At 35.6% G+C, this 24,178-nt stretch overlaps 2 protein-coding genes across 3 annotated transcripts in view; both read right to left on the reverse strand.

The window, feature by feature from the left end:
* Positions 1-10,652: 10,652 nt before the first annotated feature.
* Positions 10,653-24,178, reverse strand: part of LOC113005933 — a 36,835-nt gene continuing 23,309 nt past the window's right edge. The window contains exons 4-8 of the mRNA XM_039451480.1: positions 14,417-14,506; positions 14,038-14,168; positions 11,857-11,940; positions 11,046-11,273; positions 10,653-10,848 (exon numbers count right to left, since the gene is read on the reverse strand). Coding sequence (XP_039307414.1) covers positions 14,086-14,168; positions 14,417-14,506 — 173 coding nt within the window. The 3' untranslated portion in view covers positions 10,653-10,848; positions 11,046-11,273; positions 11,857-11,940; positions 14,038-14,085. The remainder of the gene's footprint in view (positions 10,849-11,045; positions 11,274-11,856; positions 11,941-14,037; positions 14,169-14,416; positions 14,507-24,178) is intronic.
* Positions 15,540-23,600, reverse strand: LOC105203382. Of its 2 annotated transcripts, none has more exons than XM_039451479.1 (9): positions 23,492-23,600; positions 19,918-22,282; positions 19,534-19,775; positions 18,755-18,847; positions 18,371-18,529; positions 17,214-17,354; positions 16,760-17,001; positions 16,354-16,513; positions 15,540-16,044 (listed from the first exon to the last, which is right to left on the reverse strand). In XM_039451479.1, exons 3-9 carry the CDS (start codon positions 19,655-19,657, stop codon positions 15,827-15,829), a joined length of 1,137 nt encoding a protein of 378 aa, XP_039307413.1. In that variant the 5' UTR covers positions 19,658-19,775; positions 19,918-22,282; positions 23,492-23,600; the 3' UTR covers positions 15,540-15,826. The 2 variants fall into 2 exon arrangements, with proteins under 2 accessions (XP_039307413.1, XP_039307412.1); XM_039451478.1 differs by having other exon boundaries at positions 15,813-16,044; positions 19,918-20,126; positions 23,492-23,595.

Below are 24,178 nucleotides of genomic sequence, written 5' to 3' on the forward strand. Positions count from 1 at the left end.
GTTGAACGACGTCAATGATGATCCTGATCTGCTCAAAAGGGTTATAACTGGTGACGAAACATGGGTATATGGTTATGACGTCGAAACCAAAGCCCAATCATCCCAGTGGAAGAGCCCAGGAGAGCCAAGACCGAAAAAGGCACGCCAAGTTCGTTCGAATGTGAAGGTTTTGCTCACAGTTTTCTTTGATTACCATGGCGTTGTGCATCAAGAATTCCTACCACAAGGTCGTACGGTAAACAAAAAGTATTACCTTGAGGTTATGCGGCGTTTGCGTGAATCAATAAGAAAAAAACGTCCGGAAGTGTGGAAAGAAAATTCATGGATTCTGCACCATGATAATGCACCTGCGCACACGTCATTACTAGTGAGTATTTTTTTGGCCAAAAACAATACTATCATCATGCCTCAGCCACCGTATTCACAAGACTTGGCCCCCTGCGACTTTTTCCTCTTCCCAAAATTGAAAAGGCCTATGAAAGGACGAAGATTTGCGACGATTGAGGACATTAAGGCTGCATCGCTGGAGGAGCTCAAGGCAATACCCAAAAGTGCATTTCAGAAATGTTTTGACGACTGGAAAAAGCGCTGGCACAAATGCATTGTATCAGAGGAGGATTATTTTGAAGGGGATAACATAATTTTGGATGAATAAATGAATATTTTTTTATGAAAATGAAAAGTCACCTTACTTTTTGATCACACCTCGTATAGACTCAAATATCAGTATTATCCTACGGAGGGAATTCTCTCTGTCATCGTATGATAGCAGCGTATTCAACCCGGAAGAGTTCTATATTGCGGCGCGTAATCCGAGAAGAATGGCGAGCCAACCAGAACTCACACCGCGTCCGGACGCGAGTGACGAAAGAGAGGTATCAAACGCCGAGATAGATGCAGAGATAATTCGGTTGAGAACCGCGAGCGCACGTAGACCCACCAGACAAGAGCAACCCGAACCGCAGGAGGAGCAACGAAACATACTAGATGTGTTAGACCAGGTGATCAACGGAATGCGAGCTTTACAAGATCGAATGAGTAGAGTAGAAATTGCACACTACGGAAATCAAAACGCGTTGGACTTACGCGAAAATCCAGAACCTCCGGAACCGCCAGAAATAGCATACGGTCGCACGACAGCGGACACTAGAAATTCACGTGGACCCGTATATACGTATATGAAGCTGAAAGAGGCACGCGACATGATCCCCACAATGGACGGAACGGTTCGAAACGAGGTAATAGAATTCTTAAACGCCAGCTCATATGCGGTAAAGGAAATAAATCCGCAAGACAAAGACTCGCTGTTGAGAGCAATCTTATGCACAAAGCTGAAAGGCAAAGCCCTACATGATTTCCAAACGCGCGATATACGCACATACGCTCAATTAAAACAGGAAATAGAGACGTGCTATTTAGCAAAACGCGGCACCGCGCATATTACAAACGAATTCAATCAAGCTCGCCAAAAGCCCGGCGAAAGCGCACAGAAGTACGGTCTTCGCGTAGATAAGCTCGCCATGGAGCTCTATCAGTCCATGATCGAGGGGAAAAGACAGACGCCCGAGCAGAGAAAGGGGATCCTGGATACGATCCAAGGATTAGCACTAGAAAATTATCAGCTAGGACTGCGGGAAGAGATAAAATTAATAGTGCGATCCCGAAACTACGCAACGTTAATGGACGCGATACAAGGCGCGTCCAACGAAGAAAAACTGAAAGGAGTAAACGTAAAGTCAGATAAACCTATTGACCGCTACAGAGAAGGACAGCACGAGTACAAGGAACCAAAGTGTTTTAAATGCGGTAAGATAGGCCATCACGGGCGCGAATGCAGAACAGGCCAAAACCGATACCACTTGCCCCGGCCGGAAAAAACGGCTAGCGCTAACACAGTGGAAAAATATTGCACGCACTGTAAAAGGACGGGGCATAAGTGCGAAGAATGCTGGCTATTACACGGTAAGCCACGAAAAGATAAACCGAGGCTACCAAGAAAAGAAAAAAGAATAAACACTGCCGCGGTAAACCGAACAGGTAAGCCGCACCGCAATAAAGAAAGCGACAAGTCATCATACAGTAGCAGTGACAGCAAAGAAGAAAGAGGAAAAAAGAGGGCAAGAGAGCGCACCGTGCGCGAGCATCAAGTTACACAAGTGACATACAAGCAACGTAATCATAACGGCCTAGACCTAATAACACTACCAGTACGAGAGGCCAAGAAAGAAAAATTAAGACTACTACTAGATACATACTACTAGATACAGGTGCAACTATCACCTTAATAAAGGTAGGATCCTTGAAGAGAGAAACCAAAATGCGTGAGGAACGCATGACACTCACCGGCTTGACAGGACATAAAATCCACACGATTGGAAAGATACGAGCTACAATAAATATTGGAAACCAAAAAATACGGCACACGATGCACGTTGTAAAAGATGACTTTCCCATAGACTATGAGGGCATTCTAAGAATAGATTTCCTAAACAAACAAGGTGCAAAATGCGACCACGGTAAAAAACAAGTACGAATAGGAAAAGCAATTTTTAAGTTGCACCCACATAAAAAATTTACGCTAAACCCCCGTAGCGAAACAATAATACAGGCAGTGACCGAGAGTAATCGAATAGGAATTGTCAAACCTGAGGAAACGAGACCCGGAGTATTTATCGGGAGTTGTCTCGTATGCCCAGCGGACAATACTTGCCCAGTCAGTGTAATGAATACGACCGGAGACACCGTAGAGATTACAATGCCGAGTGTCACTGTAGAAGAGATAAAGACGGAAGACACGGAGCACGCGCTCATGTTACGGGAAGCAGCCGAGAGTAGCAACGAACCGGCGCAAGAAAGAAAAGAACGGCTGTCTAAGCAACTAAGAACAGAACATTTAAATGCGGAAGAGGAAAGAACTCTTCGAAAAATTTGCGAAGAATTCTGCGACATCTTCCATCTGGAAGGAGATGCACTAACTCACACGGAGGCAGTGGCGAGCTACCTATACGCACAGACAGTGCACCAGTAAATGTGAGACCGTATAGATTACCAGCAAAACATAAGGAGGAAGTGAACCGATAAGTAAAAAAAATGCTGGCCGACGACATCATCCGCCCAAGTACTAGTCAGTGGAACGCACCACTACTAGTCGTTCCTAAAAAAGCAGACGCCTCAGGACAAAAGAAACTAAGAATAGTCATAGATTTTCACAAATTAAACGACTTAACTATCGATGACTCGTTTCCTCTACCTAACATTACGGAGATTCTAGACCAGCTGGGAAACGCAAAATACTTCTCCACCCTCGACCTAGCGTCGGGGTCCCATCAAATACCAATGAAGGAGGAACATAAAAATAGAACGGCATTTTCAACGCCCCACGGACATTACGAATTCAATCGAATGCCGTTCGGGTTAAAAAACGCGCCCGCCACGTTCCAGAGGTTGATGAATACGGTACTAACAGGGTTACAAGGACTGCAATGCCTCGTTTATTTAGATGATATTGTGATATACGGAGCAAATTTAAAGGAACATAACGAACGGTTGACAGCGGTATTCCGAAGACTGAGGCGTAACAATTTAAAGCTGCAGCCAAACAAACATGAGTTTCTGCGTAAAGAGGTGATGTACCTAGGGCACGTCATTACAGAAGATGGGATACGACCAGATCCAATGAAATTGAAAGCGGTAAGGGAGTTCCCGATACCACAAAAGGTTAAGGATATTCAATCCTTCATAGGGCTAGCAGGGTATTATCGAAAATTTATACCCGACTTTTCAAAAATCGCTAAGCCTTTAACCACTCTGACAAAAAAGAGTGAGAAATTCATCTGGGGCGCGGAGCAGCAAAATGCATTTCAAACACTAAAAGAAAGGTTAACAACCGTGCCGGTATTAAATTACCCAGATTTCCAACGCGAGTTCCTGGTAACAACAGACGCGTCTGACTATTCAATCGGAGCGGTACTCTCACAAGGCGTAATGAGACAAGACCGACCGATAGCCTACGCCAGCAGGATACTGAATAAAGCGGAGAGAAATTATAATACTACGGAAAAAGAGCTACTGGCGATAGTATGGGCAGTCAAATACTTTCGCCCATACGTCTATGGAATCAAATTTAAGATAATAACGGATCACAGGCCTTTAGTGTGGCTTTTCAATGTCACAGATCCAGGCTCAAGACTTATTCGGTGGCGTTTGAAACTCGAGGAGTACGATTACGAAATCGTGCACCGGGCGGGTAAAGGCAATGTCAATGCCGATGCCCTGAGCAGGTATCCGGTTATTGGTGATAAAGCAGTGAATAATCTCAGAGACGAAAATGACGAAATAGAGCATAAAGAATATACTGAGGAAGAAAAATGCCAGATACTATTTGAATACCACGATGCCCCTTTAGGAGGGCACCAAGGAGTCGCGAGACTCTAAATAGACTCAGATTAAACCACAACTGGCGGGGCATAACAAAAGACGTGGAGGAATACGTGAAGCCAATGCCAGTACCGCCAGAAAAATAAACTAAGAAAGAGAACAAAAATGCCTATGGTGGTCACAGACACGCCCGAGAAGCCTTTTGAAAAATGCGCACTGGACATAGTGGGGCCATTAACAATAACGACCCGCGGAAATAAATACATCCTAACCTTCCAGGATAGTTTAACCAAATTCAGCAAGGCCATTCCGTTAGAAAACCAGGAGGCAGCCACGGTAGCAAAGGCCTTCGTAACGAGAATCGTCACCGAACATGGAATACCGGAGAAGATCCTCACGGATCAGGGGACGAATTTTACGAGTGCAGTATTCAAAACTACTTGCAAGCTCTTAAAGATAGAGAAAATACAGACGACCGCGTATCATCCCGAGAGTAACGGCGCGCTAGAAAGGTCGCTAGGACGCTCGCCGAGTACCTGCAACATTATATAAATGAGACACAGACAGATTGGGACGAGTGGCTCCCGTACGCGATGTTCGCTTATAACACGACGCCACGTACAGCCACAGGGTTTACACCCTTCGAGCTGATGTACGGGCATCGCGCCACAATACCGACAGCACTGACAAGGCCACCGAAAGAAACATACTCTTACGAAGATTACGCACAGGAACTTCGAGAGAGAATACGCGCAACTAACCAGATCGCAAAGAAAAACGTACAGAAGGCTAAAACGCAAGCGAAAATACAGTACGACAAGACCGCGAATAAAAAAGAGTTCAGGGTAGGAGATCAGGTGTTGCTTCACGATGAAACGGCGCTCCGAGGAAGATCAAAAAAACTGAACTCACAATGGATAGGGTCGTACGTAGTAATGGAAAATCACGAGGGAATCACACGATTAAGCGAGGCAAACGAACCATTCGCGTTCACGCAAATAGATTAAAACATTTCATTGAAAACTAAAGAATACATTAAATCAAGTGTGTCGAAAATCATTAGAATAAGCAATAAATTTAGTAGAAGATAAGCGCTGTAGAAATAAAGCATACCAGAAGGAGCTATGTCCTTACTCACCTCAAGATCGTCAAGGGAGTGTCCTAGACCGCACCACTCTTTGGCCAGTGGTGGTATTTACCTCAACCGTTAGAAGGCGAAGAACACGGACCTCGACCCCCGGGCCCCAAAGCAAAGGCGACGGACGATCGGAAGAGGGTACCGTGTCAGGCACCACAACAACCCGAGGGAGCTCTCGGATGGAGGGACGCACCACTTCGACAGGAGGCTCGTCCACTTCATCCTCAGGGAAGTAAAGGCGAAGATGCAACCCTACCCCCGTGGGCAGACGACGAAATTCCCTCAACCACTGCGAACGAAGACACGCCCAGCAATGCGTAGGGGAAAGAAAAAAATCGTGACACCCGTCGCAGTACATAATACCAAATAAATAAGAGCATGAACGGCAGCGAACCACGCGACTGCCGGGCGGCAACTAACGTTAAGCCGCAGAAGAAGAACACAGAAAAAAAAATATTTGCAGTATAAGAATTCGCAGAACGATAACGCAGACCTTCACCTTGCAGGTTAATTACCGCAAGAGCATGCCTGGCGGAGTTCGCAAATTCACAATCGGACATAAGTTGGAAAACGTTCAGCCATGAGCCCGGACTGTATTTCCAAGAAATAGGTCGCATGAACCAGGTAGAATCGACTTGGAAACTAGTGATAAATCTGAATATCCGGGGCTTCGAAGTAAGGTACCATCAATTCCAAGAATATTTAAAGGATACCGAGAAAAAGTGCGGAGTGATAGTCAACAATGCAAGGCAGACCTGTAAAAACATCCTGAAGATAGTGGAGAGAGACCACTCAAAATTAACAGCGCTGCTGAAACAGCTGCAAACCATATACAAGGCACGAAACCCGAGACGTGGCTTGGTCAACGCAATCGGAATATTCGGCAAGGCGCTCTTTGGCACCATGGATGCCGAAGATGCTAAAATAATAGACGAGCAACTGAAACTGCTGCACAATGACGACAAAAAATTGCAGCATGCAGTGAAACACCAACTCAGGGTATTGAACTCGACGATTGCACACATCGGCGATCTCGAAAATGTGCTGACGTTTAACGAGCAATTATTGACAAATACCACGAAGAGGATGGAACAGCAATTAACAAAATTCACATTGCAAGAAGACATGAACGAACATTTGTTGATCTTGACGACCATATTAAATGATCTGATCAGGGACACCGAAAATATACTCGACTACTTGACCTTCGCCAAGGACAAAATAATAATAACAAGATTGTGCCCCACGGAAGCGATAGTAGCCGCACTCAGGGAGGCAGCGACACAGCTAACAAAAGGGCTTCACTTCCCATTCAACATAATGGTCGAAAACTGGGAAACAATCCAGAACTACCTTACGGTAAACGCGTACTACGACGAACCATATATACACACGGTACTGCGTTTTCCAGTAGTAGCGTACCCAACATACAAACTAATAAAAGCAGTGGCGCTACCGACGTCAATGCATGACAATGTGTTCGCATACGTAAAAATCGACCACTGCTGGCAATAGATAAAGAAAACCATCACTACATACTACTAGACAAGGAGGAAGCCAACAAGTGCGTGAAGGAAGGCGATACTTACACATGCCCTACAAGTTTCCCGACTTACTACGCAGGAAACACAGCACCATGCGAAGTGCAAATGTACACGCAAGCGCCGGGGCAGGAAACATACTGCAAGAAACAGTTCTTAGTCTCGAATCACACGCTCTGGATCGCATTAACCGAAAAAAACGCATGGCTATATTCCGCACCGCAACCTCAGGAAGTTAGCATTAAGTGCGAAAATAAGGCGGAGGAAAAAACCACAATCAAACGAACAGGTAAACTAAAAATGACAGGAAACTGCAAACTGACAACCACGTACGTAACACTAACGACCCGAAAGACCGTAGGAACAAACACAATACAGACGTACCTACCCGAATACAATCTGACATTACAGACCAGAAGCGATAGCGAAAAAATTAGTGAAGCTAAACTAGGTCAGGCTTACGACCGATAATCAGAAGCTCCAACGACCTAGATAAACTTAAATTAAGTATAGAGGAAATAGACAACCTGTTGGACAAAGGCGACGATAGCTTAGTAACTAACAAATATGTTATGTACCCCCTAGGCACCGGAACAATAATAATAATAGTAGCTATAGTAATGGCGAGCTCATGGTTTGTAAGACGCTGACGCGAGACAACAAACCAACGGAAAAAACGAGAAGAAAAACGCCGTCAAGACGACGTAATAATGTATTAGGCAATAAAGCAATAAAATTAAGTTTAAGCAAAAAAAAAACGGGAACGTACCCCACGTTCCCTTCCACTCAAGGGGGAGGAATGTCACGAGTGGCGAAAGCCACCGCTGACGAAACAGCTAATTACCAAACACAACTTGTTTATATTACACCACCGGTGTCGGTAACGCTGACATCACGACACAGTAACCGATACCGGGAACGCCGAATAGGCGACCTTTGCGAGTAGACAACAGATCTGCCGAGTCGGCAAGGCCAGATCGGCCGGCTCTCCAATAAATAGAGAATCAACGACGTAATGAGAGGACTCAGGCTAAAGCACGCGACAGTACCGCGTCGCGTCCGGTACCATCGTATCTATCTCGAATAACAGACAGTGTAACCGTCTACAGGGTGTCAGGTAACGATCGCCCGTGGTTTCGTGGATTGATAGATCAAGTAAAACTGAGCAGAAAAGTCCTGTACCATTTTTTAATATTTGCCATAGTTAACGAAAAAAAAATTAATAAAGTCTGCGAATAAGCGCGTATCACCGCGCGCAAGGACCGCCCGCCGATCGCCGAGACGTAGGCAGCCGCGGCTATAGGCGTGGCGCTGTGCGGTGAGGAAGGAAAAGCAGTAGCTGTCCTTCGCAGACTTTATTAATTTTTATTTCGTTAACTATGGCAAATATTAAAAAATGGTAAAGGACTTTTCTGCTCAGTTTTACTTGATTTATCAATCCACGAAACCACGGGCGATCGTTACCTGACACCCTGTATAATAAAAAACTTTATTATTAACCGTACACGAGTGTTTGATTCAATCGTCTCCAATCGACGGGCTCCTACCAACGACTCCGAGAAAAGAACCCATAACAATACGCTCACTAACGTGAGCTAACCAAGTTTTAATGGGTGTTATTATCTCATCATCCTTAAGTGCATTATGTGCGTTTCTTACAGTAGCTGAAACATATTTTAAAATTACTTTATTATTTCAACGTGAATAAATACATTTTTATCACAAGTTTTAACATAAATTTTACATAAAAAATAAAAACATGATATAAATTTTTCCAGCAAATCTTTAAATTTTAGAATTACTTGAAATCATTTAGTATATTTAAAAAAAAAATTGCATATACACTACTCAAAAAAAAATAGGGAACACTTTCCAGACACCAAAAATTAGGCTATTTTCAAATGACTGTAACTCGGTGAAAAATCATCGTAGATAAAAAATAAAAAAAGTATTTTAAAGCTTGAAGATCCAACTTTAACGCTCTATCAGCAGATTTTCAAAATTCTTTTAACTTCCTTGTCTTATGCAGTAAAAAAGCACACTCTGTTTTGTTCTTTAAAATTTCGTATTTTTGACACTTTGCAGCTCAACCAACAAATTTTTTTTGAATAATTCAAGTAAAACTTCATAAACTACAACATTTTGCCTACAAAATGCTTTTCTTAAAATTTCTCTATGATTTTTTTTGACCGAGTTACGCAACTTTGAAACTAAACCTGCATTTTTTACAAATGATATCCGTACTCCGTAAAAAATCATCGTAGACAAAAAATCAAAAAACCATTTTAAAGCTCGAAGTTTCAGCTTTAACATGTTATTAATGGTTTTCAAAAATTTTTTCAATTTCTTAGTACTATGCCCCAAAAAAGATACACTGTTTTTTCCTTAAAATTACGTATTTTTAACAGCCTGTAGCTCAATAAAAAATTTTTTCTCGACAAATCCAATGCAAGTGCCATAAAGTATGACATTTTTTCTACAAAATGCTTTTTTTTTAATTTTTTCTACGATTTTTTTTGACCAAGTTACAAGACTTCGAAGAAACACATTTTTTACAGTACATTTTTCTGAAAAATGACGTCTACCGCCGATATTAGCATTACCCAATATGCACCACGATGTATAAATATGCGAGAACGCTTGCAAGCAGTAATTGATCAGAGAGAAGGAAATACACACTATTGAACACTCATGCGCGCGCGTGCATACACACACACACACAGCAGAGAGGATTTAGAGTCATTGAATACCGCAGAAGTGACGAACTGTGGGGTCCTTATCTCTGCTGTGATACATACACACACACACACACACACACACGATGTGCAAATATCCGACTGGCAACCTCCACGTGGTGCATATTGGGTAATGCTAATATCAGCGGTAGACGTCATTTTTCAGAAAAATGTACTGTAAAAAATGTGTTTCTTCGAAGTCTTGTAACTCGGTCAAAAAAAATCATAGAAAAAATTTTTAATAAAGCATTTTGTAGAAAAAATATCATACTTTATGACACTTGCATTGGATTTGTCGGGAAAAAATTTTTTATTGAGCTACAGGCTTAAAATACGTAATTTCAAGGAAAAAACAGTGTATCCTTTTTGGAGCATAGTACTAAAAAATTGAAAAATTTTTTGAAAACCATTAATAACATGTTAAAGCTGAAACTTCGAGCTTTAAAATGGTTTTTTAATTTTTTATCTACGATGATTTTTCACGGAGTACGGATATCATTTGTAAAAAATGCAGGTTTAGCTTCAAAGTTGCGTAACTCGGTCAAAAAAAATCGTAGAGAAATTTTAAAAAAAGCATTTTGTAGGCAAAATGTTGTAGTTTATGAAGCTTTACTTGAATTATTCGAAAAAAATTTGTTGGTCGAGTTGCAAAGTATCAAAGATACGAAATTTTAAGAAACAAAACAGGGTGTGCTTTTTTACAGCATAAGACAAGGAAGTTAAAAGAATTTTGAAAATCTGGTGATAGACCGTTAAAGTTGGATCTTCAAGCTTCAAAATGCTTTTTTATTTTTTATCTACGATGATTTTTCACCGAGTTACAGTCATTTGAAGATAACCTAATTTTTGGTGTCTGGAAAGTATTCCCTATTTTTTTTTGAGTAGTGTATTTTTACTTACATAAAATTACTTCAGATAAATATAGTTTCGAAAAATTTCCTTTTTTTGGCACCGTGCCAACTGTACAGTACAGCTACTTCGTTTGAGATTGTTTGCCTCATCAGAGATAGACACGAGTGTCTTAAGCCCCTCCAATTATGCGCGCTAACTGTTTGATCTAGAATAAATTGAAATTATTATTTTCCAACGTAGGCAATCAAAATGTAGTTTTTTAAATAATTGTTTGTAGACGTCACTTATACACCCCAAAATAACAAATTATATTATTTTATTTAACAATTTTTTAACTATAATTATTAACTGTTATCTTCCTCGTTAATAAATATTTATTAATATTGTAGTAATTATATTTACCATTTCAGTACGATAGGAAACATTATTTGACAGTTTTGATTCCATAGCTTGCAATTCATTTTCCGTTTTCACAGGCAGATGTTTGAAAATATCAATTTTTTTCTTTTCTTCTGGTTTAGCTGTATTAGACAGTTTATCAAGAATTTTTTGGTTTTTTTTTTAGAACGTTGCTTATTTTGATTTCCAAATGCTGGAATTTTTTAATAACATATCGCTCAAAATCATATCCTGCAACAAATTTTATATACATTTGTTACGTGTGTGTATATAAACATATAAACCAAATTTTTGTATCGTTAAGATTTAATATTTTTTGTTACACAATACAAAATTTGATAAATTTAGAATATAAGGGGATGCTACAATCGTGAAATTTACTGACTGAACTTAGGGAGGATAGTAGAGATGTGTACAAGCATCAAAAAGATAATTTAATTAATTGGCACTTTAATTTTATAATATTACATTCGAGGTTTTCCTTAAAAATGTATTTTAATCCTTTCAAGACGGTTACATTAAATAGATGGTACACATGTGTACCTGGAGTCTCAAAAGGATTAAGCCCGGAATAATAATTCGGCGCACAGTTTGAGGAATCTTGTAAATGTTTGTAAAATTACATATACAATTATTGAGTAATAAGAACTACTTTCGACCGATATGCCATTATTCGTTAATAAATTCTATATTATATATTTATCTTTAACATTTCAATAACTGTAAAATAAGTGTTGGTAATGCACTTCAAAGGCTTCGTTGATACTTCAATGTTCGGAGTTCTTAAGATTAAAAATTGTACAAGTACACTTACCCCCAGTATAATTCAAGATTCGGTTATCGGGAAGATTTTTACACTGAAAATGTTCAACATCCAAATCTTCTGCAAATTGAGCATCTAAAAGTAATCAATGCAATACTACCATTAATATTTTCAATTTAAACTGATTTATATAATAAAATAAAGCTAATACAAATCGAACATGTTATTACAATCTCTAGCTCCTATATGAACTGTGCGTCCATTACTTTTTCGGTTCTTAAACCATAATCTTTACACAAAACTAAAATCTGCAATTTAATATTTATTTAACAAGTAATTTAATATTTTGTGCTAATAAGAGATTGTAATACAATTATTAAACACATACAAACATCCAGTCGGCCTTGTATTGGCATTATTTCATTATTTATTTCTGATGTAATTCTTCCAAGCCTAATTTCAATTTATTTAAACTATTTAAATTCGTATGCATATAAAGATACATAAACATACATATATGTTCATGTAACTTTATAACATAACTATATATGTATGTATGTATGTATGTATGTATGTATGTATGTATGTATGTATGTATGTATGTGTGTATATATGTATATACGAATATATACGAGTATATACGAGTATATACGAGTATATATATATATATATATATATATATATATATATATACAGGGTGTAACAAAACAAAGGGACCTGGAGTATAGAGGACACGAGTTAGAGGGCACGAATCCAAGTTGAAAAGTCCTGAGTCATTTTTTGATCTGAGCCTTCTGTTCCATGCTATATGATGTTAAAATTAACGAATGAGTGCCCGTCTATAGAAAGAAAGCAGTGACGGACAATAGACGGGCGGATCGGAGGTGACAAACTACGCGGCGGAAGAACAACGATAAGCAACGAAACGGCTGTAATCAAAAATACACACACGCACACACACACACACACACACACACACACACACACACACACACTCTCTCTCTCTCTCTCTCTCTCTCTCTCCACCTTGTTTAAAAAAAACCTTAAAGATCCTAAGGTGCATAACTAAAATAAACGTTTTGGTGTTATTGTAATTTATCAATTCAACGTGAATTAATTATTTATTTTCTTATAATTATAATAAATATTCGAAGTGTGCTCCTCCTACTTCGATACACGTTCTTGCTCTTTTCTGTACATTTCGCGTAGCTCTTCGAACTTGAACATTACTAATTCCCTCAATAGTGCGGAATATTAATTTCGTCATCTCGTCAGCCGTCTCGATGTTGGTGTGCATAAATATTTTTTCTGTTATTGCTTCCCGAAGAAAAAAATCACACGGATTGTAATCCAGAAATCGAGCAGGCCACGGAGTTATCGAATCTCTTCTGAACCATTGGGAAAAAGTTTCATCGAGACAACGGCGAACTATACCTTTAAATAAGATTTATTGAAGTTGATATTAAAAGTAGTTTAATTACATTACAATTATGGATAATTACACTTGAATATAAAGTTTGTCTCAAACAAACGATATGTTTTTAATACTAATTTTAATTAATCTAATTAACGAGAAATCATTGTATAAAAGCAAGTTATTCTATGTATGTACACCGTGAAAAAAATTTTCGTAGTTTAAGTAAATATGTTATTAGGGCCATTCAAGAAAATTATTTACTTCACACAAATAAATATTACTTAAAAAAAATAAATAATACTTTAAAGAAATAATATTTTCTACAAACAAGTAAGATCTTTAAGATTTTTTTAAACAAGGTGGAGAAATGGAGATGGAGAGAGAGAGAGTGTGTGTGTGTGTGTGTGTGTTTTTGATTACAGTCGTTTCGCTGCTCATCGTTGTTCTCCCGCCTCGTAGTTTGTCACCTCCGCTCCGCCCGTCTATTGTCCGTCACTGCTTTCTCTCTATAGACGCTCGCTCATTCGCTAACTTTAACATCATATAGCATGGAACAGAAGGCTCAGATCAAAAAATGACTCAGGACTTTTTGACTTGGATTTGTGTCCTTTAACTCATGGTATACTCCAGGTCCTTTTGTTTTGTTACACCCTGTATATATATATGTATATATGTATGTATATATATACATATATATACATACATATATATATATATATGTATGTATATATACACACACATATGTTTGTATGAGTTGCACGCGCATGTGCACACATAATTGTATGCAAATAAAAAAGCAAATAGACATTACTAACCTTGGTCAGAAGTTACATCTAAATTTGTATGATGCGAGACGTAATTACTTATAAAATCTTTGTTACAATTTTTGTAAGACTACGTCGGACATTTTCGTCACGAGACTTCAAAAGTGCACTGTATTGTGAAACTAAAAATAATAAATAAAGTATATAATTAGTATTTCAACAAAATTTTAATATTACTCTAGTATGTACATGCATTCAATATTAATTTAATGTGCGATATAAAATATAGTATAAACCTTACGTATAGAGAATTTGATATTATATAATAAATTTAATTTCTTTACAAATAAAATAGAATTCTATTCATAAATAAAATTAGAATTATTATCATTGAAAAGATAAAATGTATGGAAATTATTTGCATACAAACCTCGGTTAGTATTTAAATCCAAATTTGTAGGACTACGTCGAACATTTTTCTCATGAGATTTAACATTTAAAATCGCACTGCGTTGTAAAGCTAAAATAATACAAAAAATATAACAATCATTATTCTAATAAAAATACATTGTTTTAGCGTATGTAAATAATATTAATTTAATGTGCAACATAAAATATGATATAAACCTAATATTTAGAACAGAATTTAATATTATATAATACAGAATTTAATATTATATAATAAATTTAATTTTTTTGTATAAATAAACTCGTACTCTTAAATAAAATTCAAATTATTAATGTTAATAAAATAAAATGTATAGAAATTATTTGCACACAAACTTTGGTTAGTATTTAAATCCAAATTTGTAGGACTACGTCGGACAGTTTCATCACGAGACTTCAAAACTGCACTGTATTGTGAAACTAAAAATAATAAATAAAGTATATAATTAGTATTTCAACAAAATTTTAATATTGCTCTAGTATGTACATGCATTCAATATTAATTTAATGTGCGATATAAAATATGGTATAAACCTAACCTAACGTGTACAAAATTTGATGTTATATAATAAATTAAATTTCTTTATAATTAATAAATAATAAATAGACTTGTGTGTGCTAACCGCAATTAATGTTAACAATAAGGTCAAAAATAACCGAGCGAATTAGAAATTATAGAGAGCGAAATTATATATTTAATTATTTTTACATAGACACAGTTTTATGTTTATTTTCGAACCATTTCGGTTTACTTAGCCTTTCTCAATCGATAAGTATACATTGAAAACCGCGTATAACATCTCGGAAACATTCTTCAAACAAAAAATCTGGTGACCCATACAGCACAAGTAGATACTGAGAATGTTCGAAGGATATCGCAGCAGTAGATTGCGTAAATTCTCAGAACGTTCGAGATACGTACTATGATTTACTGCGAACGTACTCAGAACATTCCTATTATCGCCCTGTCCAAATCGGGGGTATCTACTGAGAATATCCCGCAGTAAATACCAAGAATATCTCAGGTATCAATATAGAACCACGGATAGAATATGCACGGTATACACTTATTACGTTCGATTAGGATTAAATAATTGGTACTTTTATATTTTATAAATTTATATTTATTTATATGTGCATTGTTATGTTATTACAAAACAAGAAAACGAAGCAAAATTCGTTGAGCTATTGGTACGTATTGCACAAATACACAATTGGTAATATACCATCAATCACTTTCACTTAATTCCTATACACGGAAAACTAATATTGCAGACCAAAATTTAAAATAAACTTTTAAGAAAGGAAACATGGTGCTACAGCATCTCGACAATATTGCAAAAAAGACCAACATTTAAAAAATAAAACTTTTAAGAAAGAAAACATGTTGCTACTAATCTGACTCTTGCGCAAAAAGATAAATATTCATATTCATTGCCGATTTACAATCTAACGTTTTCCAAAGGCACGTTTTCCAAAGGCACGTTTTCTTGTCCTTGTTTTCTTGTTCTTTGTTTCTCGTCATGCGTTCCTTGGCATGGGCTAGCCATATTTTAATCGGAGCTGAAATTTGGTCGTCTGTCACATCAACAAATGATTTTCGTATCACATCTGAAAAAAGAACATTTTTATCGTTTATTATTTCTAAATAGTAGAACAAATATGTCTATGCTAATTTAATTTTTGTATAATATTATTAAATTTTTAATAATTTAAATTCAGTTACAAATAATTATATGCTCTATCTCTAATATACACAAAACATACTTTAATATCAATATATTGATGAATATATGTTTTTATTAATTAATAAATTAATAAATTATTACAAAATATTTAAGAACATATCTTTCAACTTTTACAGGATTTATAGTATTCATTAATAAAAAAATACAAATTGTTTTTAAATATTTTACTTACTTGTAATTATTTTGCAAATTTCTAATTTGGAAAATATTTGTTCCTTTTTTGCACCGTACCAACTGTACTTTATCGCCAAGTCATTAGAGACCATTAGTCTCATCAGTCGCAAACATGATGTTTTCATGTTTTGACACAATACAAATGCCAATTGTGTCGTCTGAAAGATTTGCAAATATTTGAAACAATAAAAAAACGTACAAAGTATAGAATGTATGGAAATAAACACAAGTGTAATAGGTCAGTCATATTACACAAATAAATCCCACTTATAGCACCTCAAATCAAAGCGATTCATGGTGGTTGCAACCTGGGAAAATTAATTGGAAGGTTCAATGTCTAATATGACTGGCCTATAATATGTATTAAGAGATGGAAGTCTATAACATTTTAAATCCAAACTTACCATTTCACTTCGATAAGATGAATTATTTTTTAATTTTGTTTCCATCGCTTCAAGATCGTTTTCATCCTTCAATGGCAGATCTTGAAAAATATCAATTTTTTGTCTTTCTTTCGTTTCGAAAGTACCAGTTGAAAGTTTTGCAACCTGCTTTTTCATATTTTTTATGTCCGTGTGCATGACATTCATTTTCATTTCCATATTCGTTAGTTTTCGAATTACATATCGTGTAGAATCGTTTGATTCTAAAAAACATTCGAAACAGATTCCATTTATGTATAAAAAGAAGATAACATTTTCAAAAATTCTAAAGATTAAAAATATGAAAAATGTAAGTTTATCGAACTGCAAATAAAAAATAGAACGCAAAATTTTTTCATAATAAGTACATTAATAACATTATAACTCTAATATATATAATAATCCTAAGTAAAATAGAAACTATTTGCATACTTACTTCGTTCACCATCATTGTAATTTGGTCCTAGTACTTTAGTCTTCTTTATTCCTGCTAATGACATGACTGAAGCATTAACATTATAATTATCGTCATCATTACATGATTCTTCATCTTTCGAAACATTTTTATCTCGTGCATCTAAATGCAATAAAATATTATTACTATTTCAATACAATTTTAACACATTGATCTCACATTTACCTACATATACAACTACAAATACTAGAATAAAAATATGAAAAAACCCAGTGAAAACAATCTAGTCAAAATGATGTCAGATTGACATGAAATTGATGAGGAGTATCATGTCAAAATGAATGATTAAAATGATGGCAATATGACTGCATATCGTCCCATACCGTAATGGTGATTTTAACTGTCATTTTGACATCTGTTTGACGTCAAGATGACAGTCAGCCTGTACAGGAATATAAATGCACGATTAAAATTAAATTATATTAAATAAGAGTAAAATAAAGACAAAATACATTACATACGGTACAACAATTTCACAGATAAGTTAACATTATGAATATGAATTTCAAAAAAGCAATAACATGGATGAAACAAAGCCTTAACATTCAAATCCGAATAGCATAAAATTATCTACAATAAAATTAAAATGTTTGCATATAAATAAGAATAAATTTTATTTACATTCCAGAGGATCAATTGTACTTCAAAACTTAGTAAAAATTACAAAAGTGACCAAATTCATCAGGTGTTAAAAAATGAAATTGTTAATATTCTAGTATATTCCCTCACTTTTGTAATTTTCAACAAGTTTTTAAGCACACAATCTATCCCTAGGTAGAACAGGAAATTTATGATAAAACTTATAATAAATGATTTTGCCATTATATTGACAACATTTTGAAGTAAAGGTTGTTTTCAGTCAGTTAAAAAAGATATCACAAAAAATTGTTGCAAAATAAATTGCACAGAATAACGTTACGTACAATGGGGAACAATAATGGGTTCCCTTTCGTTGTAGATGAGTGCACTACTTCTAAGCTCGCAATTGGCTGGAAGGTAGAAATAATGCGCTCATCTACACCGCGAACGGAATTCATTAATGCTCCCTACTGTACAATATATAAATTTATGAATAATTGTAAAATAAAAAGTAAAATAAAAATTACTTGTATACTAACCTTCATTAGAGGTCAAGCTCGGACTTAATACAACATCATTATCTTCATCTCGCTCAGAACTTTCAATACTTACTAGATCGTCTTGTTCTTCTTCTTCTATTTGATAATTCCTAGACCCACCGGGTCTAATGTAACCAGAACTAACAACTGGTGATGGATCTGAAAGTAATGAAACAATGTAACCATTGTATATATTATTTATACAGTTTTCAGATAGATAGGCTGTATTCAGCGAAAAAAGCAGCTCACTGAGGGCTCACTGAGCTGCTTTTCCGCTGAACGTAGCCATAGATATCCAAAATATAGATATACTCAGTTATAAACCCAAGATAGCCACTTATAAATTTTTTGTGTAAATCTCATTTCAACAAAAATTATACTTACGAAAATCGTTCTTTCCTACATTGGACTGATTGTTTGATGCAGTATTTTTCATTGTCTTTGTACTCTGTCTCTTATATGATCTGTCATCAAAACCTGAAAATCATACAACAATACGTTACTGAAACATTATTCTATTATTTTTTAGTGTATTAGTATATATATATGTATAATTAAATCATAGATAAGGACCTTCAAAAGTTCAATAAATGAGACGTCAGGACAGTAAGGGTCAAGACGCCGATCATGGGGAATAAATTCAATAGAATTTATTATTTTTCTTCACATTCCAAACAGTATTCGTACGTTTCGGCTCAGCTTTGAGCCATCTTCAACCGTTGCAATAATTAGAGAGTTCTCACTTTCCTATGGCGAGTTTCATAATTCAATAGTCAGAAACACAGACTAAAAGATCCATATCAATCGGTCTCGCCATAGGGAAGTGAGAACGCTCTAATTATTGCAACGGCTGAAGATGGCTCATAGCTGAGCCGAAACGTACGCATACTGTTTGGAATGTGAAGAGAAATAATAAATTCTATTGAATTTATGCCCCAGGATCGGCGTCTTGACCCTTACTGCCCTGACTTCTCATTTATATATGTATATATATATATATATATATATATATATATATATATATGTATATGTGTATATATATATATATAAAAGCAAATGTCCCGACTGACTCATAAACGCCCAACGCAAACCCCTAAACTTAGAAACAGGAAATTCGGGGAGTATATTTTTCCGTTTAAGCTAGTGCTTTATAAAGTTCTTACTTTTTTGTGCATTTCCGGTATTTTTCAAATGTGTAACTTTGTTTAAAAATTTTGGTACTTTTGGCATACTGTCTAATATACTAGTGTCATCTGACAGTTCATTGCTGCTCGCTGAGGAGTTCATATCTTTTTTAGCTCTATTTTTTCTTGTTCTCTTGCGAGATTCATCTTTCTCGGTATTTGATGTAGATCAGACTCTTCTTCGGCTCGTTTACACTTTTGTCTTGCCACATCATAAGTCACTGCAACAAAATAACATAATGGGAATAAAAACATGTACCATTGTCCTATAATTATTAATAGACATCAACAAACATTAATATTGCCTGTGTAAAACAAATAATAATACACATATATTTCAGAAACAAATATAATATTACTTACTATATGTCCCATATATTTTTCGAATAGAACATTTTGACCATGTAGATTCCGGCTCCTCCATACGTTTAACTGCTTTGTCGTATCTAGCAGTACTAGTGTAAATAGGCCAAAAAGCTTCCTTCAGATCTTGAGTTAACCATTTGTATGGAACTACTGAGAGTCCATCTTCAAATTCAACGACTGCGTACATCTTCAACGTGCCAGCGATTCTGTCTCAATACATATTACATTTTGCTATGTATCAATGGAAAAACTGCATATTTGTCATTTTCATACGGCAACTTCACATATTTTCTAACAACATTTTTTAATGGCCACGATTTCAATTCTGAGCATGAGTGCACACTATAAATTTCAAGTAATGATGATGGACAAGGAATATTATATAAGTCGTTTCTTTCTAAAAATTCGCGACCTATAATGACTGGAACATTTCGCTTTGAACAGTGTGCTATATTTTCTATACATACAATGGCACCACAATTTAAGCCGCAACAACTATCCGCGAGTGTCCCAGCTTTCAATGTAATTCCGTTATACTTCACTATTTTACATTGTGGATTGTTACAATTGGAAACAAGTGGACCATCATAATGCAAATTTGTTAAATTTGGGTGTACCAAAGCAGAACGTGATGAAAGAGAAGTTGATAGTGATAAATCCTAGTTTATTTCTTCTTCAAAATATCTCCGCACAACTTGTTGTAAAGGTCTTTCTGTTTTCCTAATATATTTCTTCAATGTTTTCATATAATTTTCAAATTTAAATGCAGTAAAGTTGTCAAGCGGTCCAAATCTTTTAACGTCATCAACAAGATGCACAAAACTGTGAATATTATGTGACATATTCTCAGTACCATATAGTTTCTTAAATGTTTCAATAAAGAAAAATATCAAATCTTGCGCATAATTTATGTATTGATTTAAATCTGGTGAAGAAAGAATGCAAATAACCACATGTAGCGTCATAAAATTGATATATACGTTTTTCTTTAATATTTAAAAGCCAGTGGACCCGTGTATAATAATATCAGTCGATATTCTGTAGCTTTCCATAATTTCACACAATTTAGTGCTCGTGGCTTTCTTGCAAATTCTACAGGTATTGCAGGCTTCAACAGTGTTGTTAAACGTGTAGAAATTTCTTCAACAGCTCTATTTTGTAGCCGATAATCCAATTTCCCAGAAAGCCATAAATATATTATTTTGCGCATAGTACCTAAGAACACCAAGTGCATAGGATCTAACGGAACATTGGTTTAAAATGTGGTATTTCTAACAAACTGCAGGTGATATCTGGCTTGTGATAATTATCGTCAGTCTTTCGAATGAAATTGTTATCTGTTCTAGGTGGTGCATTGATTTGTGGGAAACATATTCGGTTTCCTACATATTCTCCTTCTGTTTGACACTTAGTACAGCTGGAATAACCGGAATGTCCTTTTACACACATAACAAATGCTTTCGCCGGAGTATCACAAATTAAAGCCTCAAGCCTGCAATTTATATTACGACCATTAATGGTAATACCGTTTTCGCACATATCTTTAGCCTCGTCAACAAATTGCTTCAAAAAATCATTGGCATTTGTCGGTTTTTCATATCCATAATAAAGTCCAATTACAAATACATTATCATATGGAAGAACTGAACCTAATATGGGCCAGAACTGTTGTGATGACGATTTCGACAGTGGTAATCCATCAACATTGATAGTTATTTTCACACAATCAATATTATCCTTTGCGGATGTCAATATATTTAATACAGATTTAAGTAATCCAAAATGGTGATATATTCCCGGAGTTACTGTGCGTATCTCTTGTTCTCTCGGTGTTCTTAAAAGTGATCGTGCATCTGTCGACAATTTTGTTGAGACAAAAGCTTGAACAAGAGTGTTGTTTTAATATTTGAAGTAATGTTCTCAGAGCAGTATGTGAGACTTGATGCTCTGTAGCCCAGACAGCAAGGATATCTTTAAAATCGCTATCTCTTGTATTTGTATTTTCAGATGCCACATAAGGTATTGAGTCACAAGAAATGTTTATAGGAGATTGTTCTGAATCCGATTCGTTTAACTGTCGACATTCGTCATCTTCATATGCTGCACATATATTATTCTCATTTTGTTCATTAATAGTGCCATTTTCAATTGCATGCGTTTCTGTACGTTTATGTATCGTATGTGAATATATTCTAGAATCATTATTTAAATATTTTGATTTTTCATCATTATCACTATGTGATGATACAGTTGTATTGAAGAAACTATCATATATAAGTTCTGATTCTTGTGCAGCTAATTGACACAAGCGACTTTTTGATACACATGCAATGTCTTTTCTGGGCAAATTTCGTTTCATTATCTGTTAAATAATGTTATATTAATCATTATTTGAAGACGGAGACAGAGGGAGAGTATTAATACTTTCAGAGTTTTATATCTTATTTTTAGTTGATATTATTATACTGTTTTATAATTTTCATATTATATTGTACATAATATATTATTAATTAGTATAAATTCTATTAAAATTATGCATTGTTATTTTAAATAACGATAAAAATATTAAAATTAAAAAATATATACAAATGTAATATTTTAAAAATGTTTTTTTAAGGATGTTCTGAAGGCACCGTCCCAATCAAAAGTATGCAAAAAATATTTAAAACATTGATATTAATTCTCCAGGGATACAAAGACAAAAAAATGTATACAAATAGCAAATCTAATAGAACGTAAAAGACATAGATTAACTGTAAGGCTGATTCTACGATCAGTCATATGTAATCGAATGTCGGAACGATTTTCCAAATTTTAATTTAATAAACAAATATGACCCTCGTTATAAAACATATAAAATTCGTTATCTCTTCGGACTGGATTAATCGCACAACCTGGTCCAAATCCCGGGTAAATAACTTAAATGTTTTGACCCCAAAACGGACGAATTAACTTAATTTTGACAGAACGTGACATATGACACACGACTGATTGTACAACCGACCTAAATAACTGTTACTACTATTTCTTTTCCAAAGAAATGTAGAAAAAAATGTTTGTAAATTGTTTCAAATGTTATATTTTTGTTTTTGTTGATGATCTACTTGTATGTAAAATTTCATTATATTAGTAACATTTTTTACCCAAATTACACAGTGCAGTCAAAATGATATCATTTTGACGTCATATTGACCCAATATTACGTCATTTTTTTGTCAACATGATGTCATTTTCTCTCTAAATCTGAATCAGTGGATATCACTGCCAATCAGTGCAAAGTATGCTAAATCAATGCCACTGGATAATCAGTGACAATCAGTGATTATTTAAACTGAAAAAATCAATAAATTTATCGTGTATTTATTAATGACTATTGCGTATTTATTACGATTTAAGAATGTATTTATTAATACACTGATCAATTAGAACTTTTCAATGATTACCAGTAACTTTTCATTGACTTTTAGGTTACAAAAATCACTGATTTATCAGTGCAAAGTATGCCACTAGATAATCAGTGACTATAATATTCACTGATTCAGATTTAGAGAGTTGACTGTGATGTACTTACTTGGGTAATGTTTTCGATTTTGGGTACACTTTTTTCCATAACGCCACGAGGTTACGTGTTAAAACTTGGATAATTCATAAATTTACAACGCCGGTCGTCGACTCTGAAAAATATATATTAACAACAGTGACATTAATTTGTGCCGATTCTCGCTCGATTCACTATTTACGAATTATGATAATAAACTTACCAATATTTTCCGTTCTTTACAAATGTTTCTTGTCCTCGCTTGCGTGCACGTACACTAACAACTTCGACAACTCCACAAGATTCTTCTTCTTTTTTGTGTAACTCCACACAAAATGTCCGATCGCCGACGTCCGACTTAGCGACCCTCAAGAGAGGGATCGGACAACGCAGTGCAGGATGCGGATTGGCTGCCGCCATTAGAAGGAGACTTCCTGTTAGGGCCTCTTTCGGCCAATCACGGTTAGAGCTAACCGAAAGGTTTGTCCATTGGAATTCTAGAAAGATGAACGAAACATGTTTTTAAAAATATTAATGAAGCAGAATCGCAATATTAATGGTAAATAATTTTATTTCTTTACGAAAAAGATATAGTTGTCGGAATTAGAAAGTGAATAGGAATTTTAATGTAATACAAATGCATTTAAATACTGCCGCGTTAGTTAAATACACTGCCTGTATCCCTATAATGGCGGCGGATTGTCCGATCCCTCTCTTGAG

This window comes from Solenopsis invicta, chromosome 7 (assembly GCF_016802725.1).
Source record: "Solenopsis invicta isolate M01_SB chromosome 7, UNIL_Sinv_3.0, whole genome shotgun sequence".
Lineage (NCBI taxonomy): Eukaryota > Metazoa > Arthropoda > Insecta > Hymenoptera > Formicidae > Solenopsis > Solenopsis invicta.

Excerpts from the sequence above, each read along its gene's own strand:
- LOC105203382 (XM_039451479.1), bottom strand. The coding sequence starts at position 19,657 with ATGAACTCCTCAGCGAGCAGCAATGAACTGTCAGATGACACTAGTATA. Across the intron at positions 17,355-18,370 it reads GAGCTTGACCTCTAATGAAG|ATGCACGAGATAAAAATGTT; the intron begins GTTAGTATACAA and ends TATTGCATTTAG. Across the intron at positions 17,002-17,213 it reads TTACAATGATGGTGAACGAA|AATCAAACGATTCTACACGA; the intron begins GTAAGTATGCAA and ends AATGTTTTTTAG.